At 31.0% G+C, this 19854-nt stretch overlaps 4 protein-coding genes across 4 annotated transcripts; all 4 read left to right on the top strand.

The window, feature by feature from the left end:
• The first annotated feature begins 6152 nt into the window (after positions 1-6152).
• LOC109601521 (vacuolar protein sorting-associated protein VTA1 homolog) lies at positions 6153-7542 on the top strand. Its single transcript, XM_020017765.2, has 3 exons — positions 6153-6342; positions 6397-6625; positions 6807-7542. The coding sequence occupies exons 1-3, from the start codon at positions 6243-6245 to the stop codon at positions 7393-7395; spliced, it is 918 nt and encodes a 305-aa protein (XP_019873324.1). The 5' UTR covers positions 6153-6242; the 3' UTR covers positions 7396-7542.
• Positions 7543-9096: 1554 nt separating this feature from the next.
• On the top strand, positions 9097-13077 carry LOC109601522 (SH3 domain-binding glutamic acid-rich protein homolog). The gene is made up of 3 exons (XM_049966366.1): positions 9097-9308; positions 9410-9613; positions 12429-13077. The coding sequence occupies exons 1-3, from the start codon at positions 9264-9266 to the stop codon at positions 12816-12818; spliced, it is 639 nt and encodes a 212-aa protein (XP_049822323.1). The 5' UTR covers positions 9097-9263; the 3' UTR covers positions 12819-13077.
• A 746-nt stretch (positions 13078-13823) lies between these two features.
• Positions 13824-16934, top strand: LOC109601523 (iron-sulfur clusters transporter ABCB7, mitochondrial). Its single transcript, XM_049966518.1, has 10 exons — positions 13824-14014; positions 14194-14605; positions 14658-14810; positions 14864-15007; positions 15063-15211; positions 15374-15548; positions 15601-15758; positions 15813-15976; positions 16030-16435; positions 16498-16934. Exons 1-10 carry the CDS (start codon positions 13865-13867, stop codon positions 16714-16716), a joined length of 2130 nt encoding a protein of 709 aa, XP_049822475.1. The 5' UTR covers positions 13824-13864; the 3' UTR covers positions 16717-16934.
• Positions 16935-17484: 550 nt separating this feature from the next.
• Positions 17485-19826, top strand: LOC109601524 (lebercilin). Its single transcript, XM_020017768.2, has 5 exons — positions 17485-17622; positions 17675-17873; positions 17926-17990; positions 18043-18454; positions 18505-19826. Exons 1-5 carry the CDS (start codon positions 17570-17572, stop codon positions 19759-19761), a joined length of 1986 nt encoding a protein of 661 aa, XP_019873327.2. The 5' UTR covers positions 17485-17569; the 3' UTR covers positions 19762-19826.
• Positions 19827-19854: the final 28 nt, after the last annotated feature.

The following is a 19854-nucleotide window of genomic DNA, read 5'->3' as shown; positions in this document are numbered from 1 at the left end:
CTAATATACTTTTTTAAAATGATGAAGCGTTACTTTATTCCTTGTTTATACCATTTAAATAATAAAAAATATATAATATATAAGATTTATTATACTGAAATAAGATCACAAATTAAAATTGTGAAAAGCAAATAAAAATCAAATCAAATAAATAAGATATTAAGACTAACAAAAGGAGGAACATTCCAATTCAATATTTTTATATCTTGTAAATAAGTTTCCTAATTATTTTTCAGAAGGACTATATAAAATAATGTTTTAAAGCGACTCTTAACATTTAGCTATTGAAACAAACAATTAAATGCTTGTACTCCTCATACACCATTGGGGGAAGTACACGGAACTGTTCGACCGTTTAAAAAATTTTATATTAATTTTTGTTTTATGCAGCTTTATCATCTTTTTATATTATTCAAAGTACTTTGAATAATATAAAAAGATGTGGAGGTAAGGTGTAAGGTGGAATGTATCACAATATATTTGGAAAAAACTGCAACCAGTATGGCCATTCAGCAAACCGACTTTCTCGGATCTAAGACGATTTTGGAGTGCTTATTTTCGTCCACTACGTTCGGCATGTATCGGTTTCCAAATCGATATCGTATTTCAAATGCATAACATATTTAATCTATTAGAAATAATTATATAGTTACAGAATAAGTAAGTTAGAAATTATTATTGCAGATATCATATTATGTAAAATAATATTCAATTATAAAATTTCTGGTAAATGTTAAACATCAATACTTTTTAGAATAAATTTGGTATAAAGTCTATACTATAGACTCTATTAATCCCACACCACGACTGGTGATAATTGCTTATTGAAAGTAAATAAATGAAAGTAATCTTAATACAAATATCCAATTTAGGAAACACAAATATATTTTCAGTTTAAAATTATTGTGTTGGTTATTTATTTAAAATTTGTGTCTTAGATCCCCAGAATTTTTGGTTATCTATTGTCATTAAACATGTAAAATGGTTAAATAACATTTAAGCAATTAATATAAGACATTTGTAAGAATTGTTAATATGAGTTAAATTGGATATTTAATAGAGAAATTCAATTTCATGTTCAAATTTATAAATTATTTTAAATTATGCTCGAAATTGTTAATAATAATGCAAACGTTCAATTTAATGTTATAATAATGTAGTACGTATATTGCTTATTTGTTAATTATAATTAAATATGTTTATAAATTTGTAAATTCTCTTAGATATTGTTCATATACATATTTTAAACAACAATTTATATAATTTTACATTAAAATTGCTCTAATTTGATGGATTATAATATTCTTAAAAAGGATAAAAATGATTATTTATATAAAATTTGTCGATCAGTACCTCAGATTTTTTGGTTATTATCATTAAACAGGTAAAATGGGCTAATAATATTAAAACAATTAATATAAAATATTTTTCAAGAGTGTATACAATCGGATGTTTTAACGAAAAAATTCCGTTTCAATCAAAAACCTTCTTGAAGGAATTACATAAACCTCATCGTTGACCAATCACAGGTATGGGGTGACTAGTTATTGGACGGCGCCATTAAATTACGATCATTCTGTTATCGATCCGCGTATCGATCGGTCGGTCGGTCGGGGGTGGTGGTCCGCGCTGCCATCCACCCCAATTAATTCGGTGGTGCGGTTCGGGGTAGTGCAGTGACTCGTGCGATCAATTAGTGCCCTTCTGGACATGCTGCGGGGTTAAAAGGTAGGATTTTTTATTTTGAATCAATTGTTTAAGGGATTTTTTAATTTTTTTGTTTAAATGTGAAACCAATGTTGAAAGTTTTTGGTAATTGTTTGTCGTTTATTTGAATTTTATTAACATACGAGTCAATTTTATAAAATTTACTTGTTTAAACAATATTTCAGTTCAGTTACGTAATGACATTCAAGTACAATAATTAGTATGAATTAATTTAAAGTTTCTGGTTAATATTCAAATATTTTAATAGTAAATTAGATACTTTTGATTTTTAATTTAATGTCGGTATTTAAAATAAGTTTAATTAAACAAAAATTTTTGATTTTTATTGGTCGAAACTGATTTATTATATTTTTTATAATTAGAATAAATGTTATGAATAAGAATTTAAATATTTAAGTAATTTACATTAATTTAATTAAAATAATTGAAAAATAAATGATTTAAAATGAATAAAATACTTGAACATTGATTATGTAATCGATATTGAAGACCGACACTCATGGTGTGACACACCAAGGATTACTTTTTTATGATCGAAAAACATCGAGTGCTGACCGACACGACGATGCAAAAACAATTTTTGAAAATATGCTTTAATTGTTTAAACAATTGAAAGTTTTAATTAAATATTTTTAAAATTACGACTTTGTCCCACAATAAAAAATCCGATTTATATTTAATAATGCATTTATTCAAGTTAATAAGTAAAGATCCGGTTTAGTATTTAAACATTTTATTAGTAAATTTTGATTTTTGCGCAAATTACTTGTATTAACATCTATATTTTAAATCAGTTTCCACCATTAGAAATTCCTTCTTGGGTACCTTTTTTATGGTATATTTTTATTATTACAGGACATACCGAAATTCTTAGAAATATAAATAAATAATCCTCTCTCAATGTTTTAACTATTGAAAGAACATTTTTTTGTCATTACTAGAATAAATAAAAGTATTTAAATATACATTTTCGAAAGTATTTAATACTAAATAAAATAAATCTATAGTCTATTTTTGTATAAATTTAATACTTTACTTGGATAAGTAAAGTCATATTAATTATTTACAGTGAAAAATATTAATAAAAGCATTCAGAAGTCATTTTGAGGAAAGGGTTGATATTTTACTTGAATAAGTAAAGTTGGGAGAAAAAGATTTTCGGTCGCCTACAAAATGTCGAAAGTATTTATACTTTACTTGGATAAGTAAAGTCCGGAGAAAGAGAGAGTCGGTTACCTATAAATTATTGAAAGTATTTATAATTTTTTTTAAAAGGATTGATACTTTACTTGGATAAGTAAAGTTGGGAGAAAAAAATTTTAGGTCGTTTACAAATTGTCGAAAGCATTTATACTTACTATACTAAGTCCGGAAAAAGAGATTGTCGGTCACCTATAAATTATTGAAAGTATTTATAAATTTTTTAAAAAGGATTAATACTTTACTTGGATAAGTAAAGTTGGGAGAAAGAGATTTTCGGTCGCCAACAAATTGTCGAAAGTATTTATACTTTACTTGGATAAGTAAAGTCCGGAGAAAGAGATAGTCGGTCACTTGTAAGTTATTGTACCTATATTAATAATTTGTCTTTCAAAGATACTTGAGCAACAAATACAAATAAAAGTGTTCTTTCTTTAACTAAAACATTTAGGGAAGATTAGTGTTTATTTTCTCATCGATTCGACGGATAAAAGTGCTAAGGACAATAGTGATGTAGTGTTTTCTCCAACGTGGACTATTTTGGTGACTTTGATGGACCTGAACTATGATAACACAATCAACCATTGGAGAGACGATAAGGCAACAGGGAAAGGGCATTAAAGGTAACAAATAATAATTGAATTACCAATTAAACAATAATATTAATTGAACATTTTTGATTATTTTCAGGTAGGTCCAGAACGAGACTAGTTAACTGGGCAACTGGCAACGCAAAGTAAGTTTTTGAACATGTTATATCCGGTTCTTATTTCGTCGTTTCAACTTTGCTATCGGTTTATCATTGCGCCCATCAATTATTTTACTAAATATTTGCGGAATTACGGTCATTCTGTTATCGATCTGCGTATCGATCGGTCGGTCGGTCGGGGGTGGTGGTCCGCGTTGCCATCAACCTCAATTAATTCGGTGGTGCAGTTCGGGGTAGTGCAGTGACTCGTGCGATCAATTAGTGCCCTACTGGACATGCTATCTTCTTATTCTTATTCTTATTTCGTCGCTTCAACTTTGCTGTTGGTTTATCATTGCGTCCATCAATTATTTTACTAAATATTTGTGGAAGGTAGAACAAATTGCTGCTCCATTACATTTTATGCATTACTTTCCCAAATGAAAGTTTTCGTAAACCTTTTATTGTTTTATGTACTCCGATATTCTCTTTCAGCTTACATAAATAAAGAAAACTTTTTTTTTTATTTCCTATTCCTCCTTTTTATTCCTTTTCCACTAAATTACATATTTATTTTGATTAATTAATAAAAATTTTACATCTTAATGTTATAAAATGTTTGTTTTTTATTTCTTTAGATTATCTAATCAGATATTGTCTTTCAGCTTACATAAAAAACTTTATTCAATTCTTTGTCCATGTAATTATTCTTTTTCCATTAAATTATATTTTTATGTTAATTAATATAAATTTTACATCTTATGTTTCATTAAATGTTTGTTTCTTATGTCTTTTAGGTAATCTAATCAGATATTCTCTTTCAGCTTATATAAAAAAACTTTATTCAATTGTTGTCCATATAATTATTCTTTTTCCATTCAATTACATTTTTATGTTAATTAATATAAATTTTACATCTTAGGTGTCATAAAATCTTTGTTTCTTATGTCTTTTAGGTAATCTAATCCAATATTCCCTTTCAGCTTACATAAATAAAACTTTATTTTATTTTCTGTCCATATAATTATTCCTTTTCCATTAAATTACATATTTTTGTTAATTAATCTAAATTTTACATTTTATGTGACATAAAACGTTTATTTCTTATGTCTTTTAGGTAATCTGATCAGATATTCTCTTTCAGCTTACATAAATAAAACTTTAATTTTCTGTCCATATAATTATTCCTTTGCCTCATAATTACATATTTATCTAATTAATATAAATTTTACATCTATTGTGTCATAAAACGTTTATTTCTTATGTCTTTTAGGTAATTTAATCAGATATTCTCTTTCAGCTTACATAAATAATACTTTATTCAATTTTCTGTCCATATAATTATTCCTTTGTCATATAATTACATATTTATGTTAATTAATATATAAATTTTACATCTTATGTGTTATAAAATGTTTATTTCTTATGTCTTTTAGGTGATCTAATCAGATATTATCTTTCAGCATACATACATAAAATAAAATTTTTGTTATTTTCTATCCTCTATTTATCTCTTTTACACTGCATTACAGATTTATATATTTATTGAGCAATTAATAAAAGTTTTACATCTTGTGTGTCGTAAAATGTGTTTCTGATGTCTTTTAGGTAATCTAATCAGATGTTCTCTTTCAGCTTAATTGTAATACAAGTGTCATGTCATTTATAGTATTATGTTATTATGTTAATCAATTTGTATTTGTTTGTCCAATATCCAAATGAACTTATTTATAAATAAAGTTATAAATAAATTCATTTATTTATTTATTTATTATAGATAGTCTCATAGAACTAAATTTATATGCTGATAAATTGAAACTTAGTATAGTGCTGCATTTACTCAGTGACGATGGGCTTTCTAGTTTTTCAAAATTGTTACCTTTGAAGAATAAAATTAATAAATGTTTCCAATTGAAAACCTTGACACCGTAAATGCAGCGTCAAGCTACTACCTCACTAACCAAATTAAACTGTATTTTAATTGTAAAGCTTGTCATAGGATTTTCAGAGTTGTACAGAGTTGCAATTTTGAATTGTGTCCTATCTGATGACGCACGAAATGCAGAAACAAGTATTTATTTATGTTTTAATTTATCAGTATACAAGTATTAAGATTAGATATATTTCCTTCTATTCAATTTTTTCATTTCTTTTCATAATTTTATGCATATTAGTTTCTTAAAACAAAATTTTTATTAAGAACTAATCAAATAATTCATTCAGGGTTTGAAAATAGGTCTGATTAATAGAGAATAGGTTACATTATGAAATTATTTTTAATAACAAAAATATCAACAACTGTGAATCTTGCTATTTATATATTAATTTCAAATTATATATCAAGAACAAAGTTGGGGAAAAGAACGCTTGATTACTTTGCGGCTGATATAATCATGGGGTCCACGACACAGTCCAGAAACCGAACCTTGCCGAGTCAAAGGTGTCGAACGTGTCTAACGAAAATAACCAGTTCACAGTAAGGCGGTTTGCTGAATCACATCAACTGCGACTGTGTATTTCGTTTTTTAAGTTGTCAGCATTGAACGTCAAATTTGTTGTGATAGAACGAAATTTATATGGTGATCTAATTCAATAATTATTATTTAAAAATTAAAGCGGCATCACAATGGGATTTCCACCTGTTCCTAAGGAAATTAAACCGGTGGCACATTTGTTAAAAGTTGCCGACGAACATGAGGCCCGAAACATCGTCGTTGCTTACTGGGGTAAACCCACATAAATTAAACAAAATTCATCCTATTAATCATCAACGTTTTTAGCACGAATGGCTGCCTGTAGATTAGCATTAAAAATCCTTCCTGGTCCTAAGCCACCAGAAGTATCTGCACTCATTACAGCATTGCTTGACTGGCTCGAACAGACAAAACTGGCTAACCCTGATAATGAGGGCATAACAAGTGAAGCTGCTGCACATGCCCTCATCGAGGAGTATGCTTTGCAACTTTTTAATCATGGTGATCAACAAGATAGAGCTGAGATATACAACAAGTAAGATATATTAACTAATGTTGTTTTTGCTACTTTGAGATTATTGTTCAATAGTTTTGAAGATATGTATAATGTGAAGATCTCTAAATTTTTTGTTATGTGAGTCTAAATTTGATGTTTATTTTTATTATAATATTTATAAATTGGATCTGTGAATATTCTAACATTTATTTGTTTCCAGAAACACCGTAAAGACCTTCTACTTGGCAGGAATGTTATTAGACGTTTGCGAACAATTTGACTTATCCGAGGAGATGAACGAGAAAAGAAAGTATGCAAAATGGAAGGCCGCCTACATCCACAACTGTTTGAAAACCGGCGATAAGCCCATTCCAGGTGCGCCCGGCGAACACGAGAACACCATCGTGTCCGTCAACGACTTGGACGATGAAGAACGTGCGAAATTCTCGTTGAACAATCCTGGAGCGAACGGAGCTACCGGATTCAACATACCACCAGATAATGTACCACCCAAGCCAGAGGACACGTTCTCGGCACCGGCACCCGCTTCGTCGCCTGTCACTCCAAGTGTACAACCAGATCCAGTGCCTTTTCCGAAACCGCAACCAGCTACGCCTGTTACTCCAGTCGCACCATCCACGACACTTCTACCCTCATCTGGAAGCGTTTCTCTAGGCCCTGATCAGATACAAAAGGCCCAGAAGTATTGCAAGTTCGCCACTTCAGCTTTAAATTATGATGATGTTAAGACGGCTATTGAGAATCTCCATAGGGCCTTGAACTTGCTGCAGACTGGCAGTGAAGGCTAAATAAAGCTTTCCTTTGTATAAATGAGCATGTCGTTATTAACTTTTATTTATAAGTATACATATTAATATTTTTGTATTATTTAAGCAAAATTGTTACTGATTAAATTGAACGTTGAATAAATAAATTGCTTTGCTTTTAGTTATAAAGTTGTTTTAATTTATGTCAAAGAAGTAAAACTTTTAATAAAAATTTTATTGCGTATTAATAATAATCTTCAATACATATTTTATGAACCTATTCTTATTGGTTTCAAATTAGTTTGCAGTTTTAGACTAAAATATAATTTTAGAATGTAAACCCTAACTTTTAAACATTAGTTTAGACGTTGAAAAAAGTATTTAGTAGTCTCGATGTCATTATATTTTTTATTTTCTCCTTTTGAATTTTTAAATAAAAAAAATCGTGAAAATAATAAAATTTATAATTAAATTTTAATTTTTGTGATATATTGGCCCATGTCATCGAAATTATACCTTGAAAGTGTCTTAAGAGTATTAGGATAGTATAGATGGCTGAAAAGCCGCTATCTTAACATATCCCTTGCATGTTCAATATGATTTAGGTCAGGTGACCTCGGGGGAAGTTGTAAGGCCTTAATACCCAGCTTTTCGAGCTGTTTAAGTACAATTCCTGACAGATGCAGACGAGTATTGCCATGAAATATGTATACTTTTGTAAGGCTATTACAACAAATTCCTTTAACAGAAGGAAACTCCATACAAATGTGTAAAACTCTTGAGCTCGATTGCAATCTGATTGTCCTCAGATTCCAACATTCCAAATGCTCTAAATGCACCTAAATCATCTACGAGATTTCTTTTAAATTAGAATTTTCAGTTTTTTGGGATCTTTTGGATCTGCGAGACGTATGTTCGTTTAGGAAGTTTAGGACCTGTGTGGTGATATCTATAAAGATTGCACCACTAGATTCCCTTCTGTTGAAACCATAAGTTATTTCATCTGACATGATTCTCAATTCGTATGTTTTCAGTTTGAGCCCGTTGAGAATTACCTTTTCCATGGGTCGGTAGTTTGGTGAAAAGATTTTTCAGGTTTTGGGAGCATGATGACTGTTGCTCTCTTCGAAGCTTTGGGGAATATACAGAGGCGATGGATGCCCATGCTTTGTTGAGGATACTCTTTATCATGACGTTCAAGATGTTGTGTTGGTCGATGTTTTTTTGAACTTTAGTGACTTTGGTGATTTCCTGCACCTCTTTGAAGGAAACTTATTTGCATTATTTTAATGAATAAATTCACTTTCAGTTAGAAGAAAAAATATTCTATAGAGAAGAAGTAAATAATAATCTAAAACGGTTATTAGAATAACAATAAAATTAATCATTTCAGATTTAAAAATCCTTCCAATTTTATTATTATTATTTTTTCTAGTAACCTCAAAAACGAATGTAGCTGGAAGGAACTAATCTTATTAGACATTATTATATAGTATATTATAATATTTTAATAAGATTAACTAAATATCCGTTCCGAATTGAAAACTAATTAGGCCAATCAATTTATATTCAACCAGAAATTCACTCACACGATGTTCCCGCATTGTTCGTAATTCCACGGTCAATTTGCGTCGCACAGAAGAGGAACGGGACAGCTGGGGGCACGGGAACGGGGAGAGCGTTGCGCCGGGTGTAAGCGAACGTCCGCCGTCCAGATTGAATTCTCGCCGAGCCGGTTCTGCACCGCCAGCACATAGAGGTTCGTTTCCTAACTGTAGTGTTTCAAGTACAATCACCTGCACCGATTTAGGTGTGGCGCCACATTGCCGAATAATCTGTCAAAAAACCTCCTACCATCGCACCGTATTTTTTTCCAACAACAAATAGATCGGCTTAGGGAACACACGAACATGGTTATCAGAGTGTTTATCAGCGGCATCTCGGGCAACAAAGAGGTGAGTTACGTGATTTGGTTCGGGGCACGGCGTTACGGTCGGGCCCGGTTTATTTTAAGGAACGTGGGGAAAATTAAAAATACACCTGTTTTCGGTGACAGGTGAAGAAGCGGCAGCAAAGGGTGCTGCTGATCCTCGACTCGAAAAACATTAAGTACGATGTGGTGGACATCGCAGAGCCGGGCAGCGAGGAGGACAAGGATTTCATGCAGAACAGTTCCACTTCGAACGGTGCCACTATCAGTGATCCCAACCCCAGACACCCGTTGCCTCCGCAGATTTTCAACGACGATGTGTACTGTGGGGTGAGCATAATTTTTTGCTATTTTAGATGTACTTCCCCTGTTTATAATAGCGTTTGTCAAATGGGGCAGTGTCGTCACTTTGCGATACATATTTTTAGACTAAATACATAATAAATATTTGACATTGATGTATTGCAGAATATTACTCATGAGTAACACAGTATATAACAATATTTCAAAACTTTTGCTTGTTTAACTATGTGTATTACATTTTTTAAAAATATATATTATGTAGCAGGTTGTCAAAATTGTATTTATATGTACAGTGAAGACCAAGAAAATAGCACAAAATTTACATTCAAATATTTTATAAAACATTTTATAAAAGGGTTTAAATTAAATCCAGAAAGTATAAAAAATTTCAATATTCTATTTTTTTTGTGCATATCTTATAAACGTCGGAGATATTATAGTCTTATTTGACTGGCCAAAGAAATAGTACATTTAAATGTATTTGTATGTATTTATCAATACTCTTAATAGTGAGAACTTATTCTTAATAGAATTTACGTTATTATATTTAATAATTTTTCTTTCAGTGAGAAGAAACATTGCACTGCAGAGAAGTAAAAAATAATAATTAACATGAAATATCAAGGACTAAATATTGCTGATCTTTAAAAACTTATGATAATCCCAAAAAATGGTTTGCAATGCTTATTAACAAACACACTCAATTGAAAATACAGTAAGAAGATGTACTGGCAAAAAAACAACTGCTTTTATTGGCAGACAAATTATAAAAATCGATAAACGCCATTATTTCTTGTTCTAATTAACGTTAAGAGAGTAAAGTGTGCTATTCCTATGACCAATGTTATTAAACCACAAAACGCAAATTATCAGTTTTATAAAGTTCCTTTATCTATAGAATATGTATTTATTGAAATTATTGTTGTAAAACCACACAAACAACTTCACCAAATGTTTTTAAAAAATTCGAATAATTAATCTAATTCACACAATGTATATTTGTTCTTCGTCGTTAATAAAAATGATTGTATTAACTGCTTCTCTTGGACAAAGATTTTGTTATGCACAGTAATGCACACAACTTTGTATTCCCGAGTTATTAATATACATTTATTACCATTGATTTTTGGAGGATGAGACATGCAAGTTAGTCACATTATGACTAATTGGATTGTAAGCGCATTACTCGTACACTCTTCACCTAAATTACGCTTTAAATTAACATAATTACGGACAACGCAGTTATTTTTATTAAAAAAGAGCTGTAACATAAAATATGAACGTTAGTTTGTCATGCAACAACCACCAACGTCTAATTTTTTCCTTATTGGATTAATTAGTGCGAAACTGAATTTGAATTTTTAATTCTAACTGTTTACACCTATATAATAATAATTTTAATATAATATTATGGACGTGAGTGCACCAATTTGAATAAAACCATCATTAAAGGAAACGCACAGATAAAAACTGTAACCCACAAATGCATAATATGCGATAGTTTTATGTGTGGGCATCGAAGTCGCATTCTGATTTGACTGCCACAATTGGATCGTACAAGACAATTCAGTTAATTGAGCCTTTAACACTATCTGAATGTTTTGGCATGTTCGTATTTTGTGATATAAATAGAAATGTTTTGTTTTAGCGTTATGTAAATTATTATTTTATTCTTTTTGATTTTTAAAGATGTTAATACGTTTTGACCTTCGTTTGTGTTCGGATATCCGTTCCATTAGGGATATAAATAAATGATATCTTAAGAACAATGCAAATGCAGCAGCTGCACATTTATTTTTAGACTTGTGATAATGGAGCCTTTGTATTCCAAATTAGTCATTACAGTTATGAAGCTTTTAATGACTTTAACATCCGAAGTTTGAAAACAAATAATGTAATCAAAGCTATACCTACAACATAAAGTGAACTAATGATACGAAATTCAAAACCAGTCTAAGATAGATTTAGAAAATCGGATCTAATTTAGCGTAAGAAAATAGACGTAATTGTCTTAATTAAAGGATAAACTAGAGCTAAAATAAAAAACTGTAAATATCCCCAAATTTCTTTATTATCTAATGTAGAAAAAAAATTGTATCCATCATAATAGAAGTCTAATTAATATAAAAAATATAAATAATCTAAGAGAAAACATAAATTAAAAAATCTAGAACTAATTTATAATAAAAAACTGAGGGTAATTTAACTTAAAAATTCCTTATTTAACATAAAAAAATGGACATAATTTTCTTAATTATCTAATGTAGGAAAAACTAAATCCAACATAAAAATAAACCAATTTAATATCAAAAATAAGAAAAGTGCTAAACTAGAGCTATTTTAGGAAATTAAAGGGTAACTTAACATAAAAATCACTAAGGAAAAACTCATGATAAACTAATCTAATCTAACTAAACTAATTTAGATCCCCAATATAAAAGGAAGTCCATTTATTGTAAAAAATAGAAATAATCTAAGGGAAAACTTAACCTAAAAAATGTCTAATTTCGTATAAAAATATGTTTATAACTTTCTTAATTTTCTAGTGTATAAAAAACTAAATCCAACATTAAAAGGTTCCAATGTAAAAAATCGAAATAATCCTAACATCAGGCATCAATGTTAAAAATAAGAAATATTCTAAGAAAAATCCCTAATTTAACGTAATAAATCTCTTTTATTAATTATCCAATATTTTAAGAAAATGTTACATTCAGTATTCAAAAGTGTATAAACTTAACAATTTTCATTAATCGTTTAAAAATACTTGAATCTTTGTGGACTTCGTGGATAAATCACAATGATTGTATTTCCAAAATTTTTGAATATTTTATAATTTTAGGATTACGACATGTTCGACATGGCGAACGAAGTGGACGAAATGGAAAAATTCCTGAAACTGGCCCCGGACGATTCGACGGCGACGGTCACGTCCACCACCTCGATCCAACTAGAAAACGGCAACGCGAAAAAAGACGTCGAAGTCGAAGACGCGGACTCGTCGAACGCCGAAATCGAAAACACCAACGAAGAAGTGCCTAAAGATGAAGTCGAAAACGTAGAAGAGTCGAAAGAAAATGAAATAGACGACAATAAAGAGTCGGAGGACGCGAAAGCGGACGAGAACCAAACCGACGAACAGAAATTAGAGAATGGTGCGAACCATGACAAAGTGGACGAGAGCGGGGACAATCCCGACGAAGATCCATCTGAAAAGGCTGAAGAATCGTAATTCATATTATTTAATTTATACACGCGCACCCAATCATATTGACTCATTTATTTTTCATTTATATCTATATACTTTAGATGCTTTGTTCCTCGCCAAAGCATATTTTCAACTATTTAAGTATTATATTTATGCGACAACATTAAGGTTACGGTCCTAAGTGCTTTGAACAATAAAAATTATGATTGTTATCTCAAATGTTACTGTTGAAATTATTTTGGATTTTGTAAATATTTCTTTCTTCAATAAATCTTTTATCAAATTGATTCTTTTATTTGCCCAAAATTGTTTAATTTTTAAATATTAATTAATCACTGATGTGTACAAATTTTATTTGACATTGAGATAACTTGCTATCAAATTTATCAATTAAAAAATATATACAACTTGTTTCAAAAATAGGTGGTCACAATTTGGAAGCAGGAGGAAGGAAATTATTTTTTTTACTGAAATAAACAATCTTTATAAGGGATATGGAATTTTAATAAATATAAATTTGTATGGAAATCAACTTTCATCAACGTTAATCAAAAGTACCGTTTTGTCCAAATTGTGCAAAGAATATGAAAAGTTTAATAGTTTTTAAAAATATTCTGTCAGAAAACAAGACGAGAAAAAGAGGGGAACCCCCCAGAATCTACCTACTGTACTATTATGGAAAGTTTATTACATTGATATTGGACATGTTCTACTTAGTCTCACATTGTGACCACCAATTTTAGAAACATCTTGTATAGTGTATATTAGTAATTATAGTATTAACAATATTTTTAAAACCTAATTTGGAACAATTTGTTAAGTGAATGTGATTTGAATGGACCCACAAATTATGGAGTACGGTTCTGTTTATCTGTTTATTTTATTTTTTTTGTTTCAAATAAGCTATTATACACACATGAAAATGTAATTAAGATGAACAATACTTTATCTATGTAATTATATGTTGGATCATCATATATTTTTTAATCTATGTATCTATCAGTTAATATAAATGTGATCAGTTGTTATTGGCAACACTGCGCTTTGGCAGCGGCTGGTCATCTGCGAAAATGGCCACAATCATAAATTTAAGTCAACATCAATGTAAATTACTAAATTTATGTTATAAGGAATCATTTAGGTGTAGGAACTACAGTCATCTTTACACAAAAAATAAATTATTATATAACTACATTCCTGCCATAAATCAACTGCAACAAGTAAGTTTTACGTAATTTTTAGGTTATAAATGGTTTATAAAAGTACAAAATTTCATCATTGTTTACACAAGTTAAAGTAATAATTGACCATCTCATATCAGAGTTCAATTCTGTGCGTACACGCGCAATATTATAGAGAGCTATCAACAAAGAACAAGTCTAACAAAACCAATTTTTAGTCTAGCACAATCACAAAAGAAACAGAACCTAAAACAAAATTGGGCGGTGGAATACTCGCCCTAGCGTTAAAGAGAAAACCTAGTTTTAATTTTACCAAACAACCAGCAAGAGGATGTTTTCACCCAGGAGCTTCAGTCCTATCCAGGGAAACCATCCCCTTAAATGGCAAAGCAGTGACCGGCCGCGAGATGATACATGCCATGCTGCAATATATATGGCCAAAGGATAACAAAATGATTAGAGATAGAGTGAAATTGGCCTTAGGTTTATTAGTAGCTGCCAAAGTTATGAATGTATCTGTACCTTTTATATTTAAATATGCAGTGGATTACCTGAACATGGCTGGAACCATGAACATGGATTCAGGTCCGGCCGCAGTAACTACTGTTGCAACCAGTATAATGCTCGGATGTAAGTTACTAGTTCTTCACAATAACTAAATTATAAGTTAAATGTGTTTTAGATGGTATTGCAAGGGCTAGTGCTGCTGGCTTCAATGAACTTAGAAGTGCTGTCTTTGCCAAGGTCGCCCAACATTCAATAAGAAAAATCGCCAAAAATGTGTTCCTACACTTGCACAACTTAGATTTGTCTTTTCATTTGAGTAGACAAACTGGTATGTCAGAGGATGATTCATCCTGATTTATTTATTTATTTGCAGTTTTTAAGGTGCTCTCTCTAAAACCATTGATAGGGGGTCAAGGGGGATAAATTTTGTGTTGTCTGCCATGGTTTTCAATGTTGTTCCAACAGCATTTGAACTTGCATTAGTCTCATCAATTCTAGGACTAAAGTGTGGTGCTGCTTTTGCTGGTTTGTATAAATATTAATTTTGGTAATGTGTGCTTATTTATTTGATGGCTTTAAGGCATTTCATTGGGTTGTGTGGCAGTTTATAGTTTGTATACTTTAACTGTTACACAATGGAGAACCAAGTTCAGGGTGTACATGAATCAAGCTGAAAATGAAGCAGGAAACAAAGCTATTGATTCACTAATCAACTATGAAACTGTTAAGGTAAATTGAGAAACGATTATTAAAATTTGTACTTATGTACAAAATTCTGATTCTGTATAACTAATTAATTATATGCAATTACGATTGGTTATCTAACTGTGTGACCAAATACTTGTTTTATTTATCATATAATTTGATCAAGAAATTATAAACTGATTTCAGTATTTTAATAACGAAGAATTTGAAGCCGACCGATACAATAATGTACTTAAGAAATACGAATCTGCCAGTTTGAAAACGACATCGAGTTTAGCCCTACTGAATTTCGGGCAAAATGCAATTTTCAGTGCTGCCTTGAGCGGGATTATGATTTTAGCAGCCCAAGAAATTATTAAAGGTACATATATACCTATTTAATTAAATGCATTTAGTATATGAATGTATCATAGGTAACATGAGTGTTGGTGACTTGGTGATGGTCAATGGTCTTCTGTTTCAACTGTCCATACCATTAGGATTTTTGGGTAGTGTGTACAGAGAAGTTAGGCAAGCACTAATTGATATGCAGACAATGTTTACTCTAATGATGATGGACAGTAAAATTAAGGTACATTTCTTTGCATAATCTCAAAAAGTATATAATGAAAAATGATGTTTTCAGAATAAACCACAAGCGCCTTACTTGTATTGTGACGCCGATTCTAGTGACATCAAATTCGAAAACGTCAGCTTCGATTATGGACCAGGCAAGACCATCTTCAAAGACTTGACATTTACAATTCCCGCCGGACAGAAAGTCGCTATTGTGGGAGGGTCAGGTGCAGGGTAAATAATTTTGTATGAAATGTGAATACTTTTACTTTATTTTACCTTTGCAGAAAGTCAACAATTGTACGTCTGTTGTATCGATTTTACGAGCCGTCCCACGGTCGTATTTTGATTGGTAATCAGGATATACGTGACGTGGACATAAATAGTTTGAGACGTAGCATCTCAATCGTACCACAGGACTCGGTCCTATTCCACGACACCATCCGGCATAATCTTCATTATGGCGATTTGTGTGCTGACGAAGAGCAGGTCATCCAAGCGGCCAAAATGGCTGAAATACATGACTCAATTATGAAATGGCCACAACAGTATGAAACCCAAGTGGGTGAAAGGGGTTTGAAGTTGTCTGGCGGTGAAAAACAAAGAGTAGCAATTGCCAGAGCTATTCTGAAAAACTCCCCCATCCTGGTGTTTGATGAAGCAACCAGTTCTTTGGACTCTATCACAGAACATGTAAGTATAACACTGTAAATGTTGATGACAGAAGGGTAATCTGTGTATTTCTGTTTTTGCAGAACATTCTTTCAGCTCTTAGGAGGGCAACTGAAGGAAGGACGAGTATTTGTATCGCACATAGGTTAAGTACAATCATGGACGCAGATCAAATCTTTGTTTTAGAACATGGCCAAATCAGTGAAACTGGTACCCATGAAACATTAATATCAAATCCAAATTCACTATATTCTAAACTATGGTGTACACAAAACATTAAAGCCCTTCCAACAGAAAAATAATCCTATTTTTTATTATTAAGTTTAAACGTGATTAGTTTTAAGTGTAAATATGGTTATATATTTGTTGTGATTTAATTTTACTTCATTTTTCTCATCTTTATTTTATTGTTGGTATTTATGGTGTTTATCAACGTATATATTGACTAAATTATTATTTTGTTGTTGCCAAATATTTTGTCACCAATGTACTATAAGATAATAAATTTATTTTAATTTTATATTTCGTTTAGAACATTCTTTATTAATAATCCTTACCCTAAAAATAACAAATTAATTATTTTGTATCCAAAGTAAATTTAAGTTTAAATAATATTTTTATATTAGTCAGGATTGCCCAATATTTGTTTTAATTATATGCTAATATTTGATTCTTTAAGACATACAAATCTCAGGTGTTAAAATTAGTGAAAATTTAAACATAGTATTGTAGCCAGTTGTTATACCTAAAATCGTTATTATAAATCAGAATTATTGATTAAATAAAACTTTACAAATTGTTAATTGGTTTTCTTTTATTTCCCACGCCTATATCCAATAAATAAATAAATAAAAATTAACCATTCCATCCATTATTGGATTGATTACTAAGTGTTTTTAATTTTAAGTACTATATTATTATATATATTATTTTCTAAATACATTTGTTACTTGTTTCATAGAAATATTTATTATATACACTCTACGCTTTCATTCTAGTTGTTCTTTATTCTCCAACCAATCATTAGATTAATAATCATCGACACCGTTACCTAGACAACGTCAGTGTCATTTGTATACAAACAGTATGATCCTGCATTGCAGTTTTTGAGCATTTTACCAAATATTTACATGCAGTGTAAGGCAAAATACAAATATGACAAGTTGCGCTAGTACCGCCTCGACTAGTAAAACTGGACAGGATACCAGGTAGTATTTTCAGCATCGAAAAATTCATTAAATGCATCTAATGAAATTTCAGTAGGAGCAAGAGTTGCGATACGGTCTGTACAAATTCTAGTTGTTATTTCAAGAAAAGAAAACAAGTTCTGCCATATAATTTGAGAACTACGCCGCCGAAACAAACGGGCAATGTCGTACGACAGAGAGTCTTATCTGCGAAACTACAAAAAGTCAGGTCTTTACAAAGCCAACTCAACGATGCAAACTTTCATTTAGCGGTAAGAGCGTATATATTCATTAGCATGTCTGTTATGTTTGTATTGACTTTAGGAAATAATAAGAGAAAACCAGGCGCTTAAAAATCTACAAAAGAGACAAGACAAAGCTTTGAACAGGTTTGTTGTCCATTTACTTTTAGAAACTCTGTATCAGTAGGCCCATTTATAGATATGAAAGCTCCAACGCTGATTTACCGCGTTTGTTGCACAAACACGAGGAAGAAATCAGAGCGTTGACAGTTAAAAACAAAACATTGAAGAAATCGCTTAAGGACACCAGCCTGGCTTTAAAACTAAAGGAGGAAGAGTTAACTAGAGCCAAGGAACAGTTGCAACATTTGGAAAGTTTGAACAAGGACAAGCGATTAACTGAGCGTGAGAAGTTAGTGGAGAAAGTTGAGGATTTGCAAATTAGTTTAAAGAAATCGGAAGATCAAGTAACCCAATTAAACAAAAGGTTATTGTTAGAAAGCAAAAATGCAAAATACCGCTTGAATGCAGAAATTGTCAAAAATAAGCAGTATCAAAGGGATATTTTGAATGCAATGTCGGAAATTGAGAGACTGAACAGATTAATAGAGGTAAGTTATTAAAAACAGATTGCAATAATTTTAACCATGATTGTATTTAGAGCAGGGAATTGTCTCCCAGCAAACGGAACCGCTTCGCAAAGACGAATAGACAAACCATGTCAATGGTGCAACTGAATGGTGGCGAGATGAAGGCTCCAGTTAGTGATGTAAAGTTAGAACCGATTCACACTAAGTTTAAAGAAGATTATAAACCAAGCGTGTTGATGAAACCGCCAACGGAAAGTATTAAAAGTAGGTTGTCCAGTGGGTCGGTAAAAAGTGTAGGCAAAAATAAGTCTTCTGAGAATTTGTTGAAAGAATGTGAGGAGGAAGACCAAATTGACTTGGACCAAGGTAATGTTGAAAGATCTAAATCGGAAGAAGATATATTGTTAGATGAAGTCATACGAAAAGCCCAGCACAGGAGATCATTGGAGAGAATATCCCTTGATGGTAATCAGTCTCTCAAGAATTTTACGGAGTTTGACAAGAAGGAGTCTAGTAACAATATTAACCAAAAATTAATGGAATTTACCAAAGACGTAGAAAGATTCAAGAAGTATAATAAGAACGGATTTTATAAAATTCCTAAAGAAAACAAATCTGAAAAAGACAATGATTCTTGCGATGAAGAAATAGAATCTAACGACAAAAGACATAATGGAGATTACACTGATTTATCAGAGGAAATAGAAAATATAGAAAAAACTTTGGAAGCTAAAGGTCAGAAGGTTCAAATAAAACGAGAGGAATTACTTCTACAAAGAACTGATGAGGAGGATGAGGAAATAGAAAATATGCTGGAGAAGCTTCAGACTGATTATAATGATGATGCAGCCAGCTTGGACTCGGATTGTGCCACAGATAAAAAATTTAGCGCATTATCCAATCATATTGACTCAGTTATTCAAAAGTCTGCTAAAAACGGGACAGATCAGTTCGACAAAAAATTGGGGTCATATTGCAACTCTGTATTGACTGATGTTAAAAAGTGTGATAACAAAATACGAACTCACAAGACCAGCATTAAGATGTACAAACAGGATACTGATAAAATAGTAGAAGTATTCACCGAAACCAAAAACCTGGAAGAACAAATAAAGAAGACTTTTTTGGCAAATGAAGATGACTTGGATATTTTTAAAGACATTTTAATAGAGAAAAAAAGTGAAGAAAAGGACAAAAAAAGTGTTAGTCAAACCACTAGACAACCAAGAGTTAGTATTCATGACAAAGATAAACTTCTTGCTACATTACGTGCGATTGACAACGGGGATAATTTAGATAAAACAGACAATATACAATCAGTAAATTAATAAAAGATGATCTTACGGTGATGCGTAAATTGTTAATTTATTAAATATCTCTTTACATTTGTTAATTTGTGTATTATTTCTACATTCTCTCAT

Source organism: Aethina tumida, chromosome 4 (assembly GCF_024364675.1).
Source record: "Aethina tumida isolate Nest 87 chromosome 4, icAetTumi1.1, whole genome shotgun sequence".
In the NCBI taxonomy this organism is placed as follows: Eukaryota; Metazoa; Arthropoda; class Insecta; order Coleoptera; family Nitidulidae; genus Aethina; species Aethina tumida.
This window is presented reverse-complemented; position numbering and strand designations above follow the sequence as displayed.

What these genes read in the sequence shown, in the direction of transcription:
- LOC109601523 (XM_049966518.1), top strand. Translation starts at nt 13,865, where the DNA reads ATGGCCACAATCATAAATTTAAGTCAACATCAATGTAAATTACTAAAT. An exon ending in AGCCCAAGAAATTATTAAAG is followed by an intron (nt 15,549 to 15,600) that starts GTACATATATAC and finishes AATGTATCATAG; the next exon opens with GTAACATGAGTGTTGGTGAC. An exon ending in TGGACTCTATCACAGAACAT is followed by an intron (nt 16,436 to 16,497) that starts GTAAGTATAACA and finishes CTGTTTTTGCAG; the next exon opens with AACATTCTTTCAGCTCTTAG.
- LOC109601521 (XM_020017765.2), top strand. Translation starts at nt 6,243, where the DNA reads ATGGGATTTCCACCTGTTCCTAAGGAAATTAAACCGGTGGCACATTTG. An exon ending in CATCGTCGTTGCTTACTGGG is followed by an intron (nt 6,343 to 6,396) that starts GTAAACCCACAT and finishes CAACGTTTTTAG; the next exon opens with CACGAATGGCTGCCTGTAGA. An exon ending in AGAGCTGAGATATACAACAA is followed by an intron (nt 6,626 to 6,806) that starts GTAAGATATATT and finishes ATTTGTTTCCAG; the next exon opens with AAACACCGTAAAGACCTTCT.
- LOC109601522 (XM_049966366.1), top strand. Translation starts at nt 9,264, where the DNA reads ATGGTTATCAGAGTGTTTATCAGCGGCATCTCGGGCAACAAAGAG. An exon ending in GCATCTCGGGCAACAAAGAG is followed by an intron (nt 9,309 to 9,409) that starts GTGAGTTACGTG and finishes TTTCGGTGACAG; the next exon opens with GTGAAGAAGCGGCAGCAAAG. An exon ending in ACGACGATGTGTACTGTGGG is followed by an intron (nt 9,614 to 12,428) that starts GTGAGCATAATT and finishes TTATAATTTTAG; the next exon opens with GATTACGACATGTTCGACAT.
- LOC109601524 (XM_020017768.2), top strand. Translation starts at nt 17,570, where the DNA reads ATGACAAGTTGCGCTAGTACCGCCTCGACTAGTAAAACTGGACAGGAT. An exon ending in CAAGACAAAGCTTTGAACAG is followed by an intron (nt 17,991 to 18,042) that starts GTTTGTTGTCCA and finishes GCCCATTTATAG; the next exon opens with ATATGAAAGCTCCAACGCTG. An exon ending in GACTGAACAGATTAATAGAG is followed by an intron (nt 18,455 to 18,504) that starts GTAAGTTATTAA and finishes GATTGTATTTAG; the next exon opens with AGCAGGGAATTGTCTCCCAG.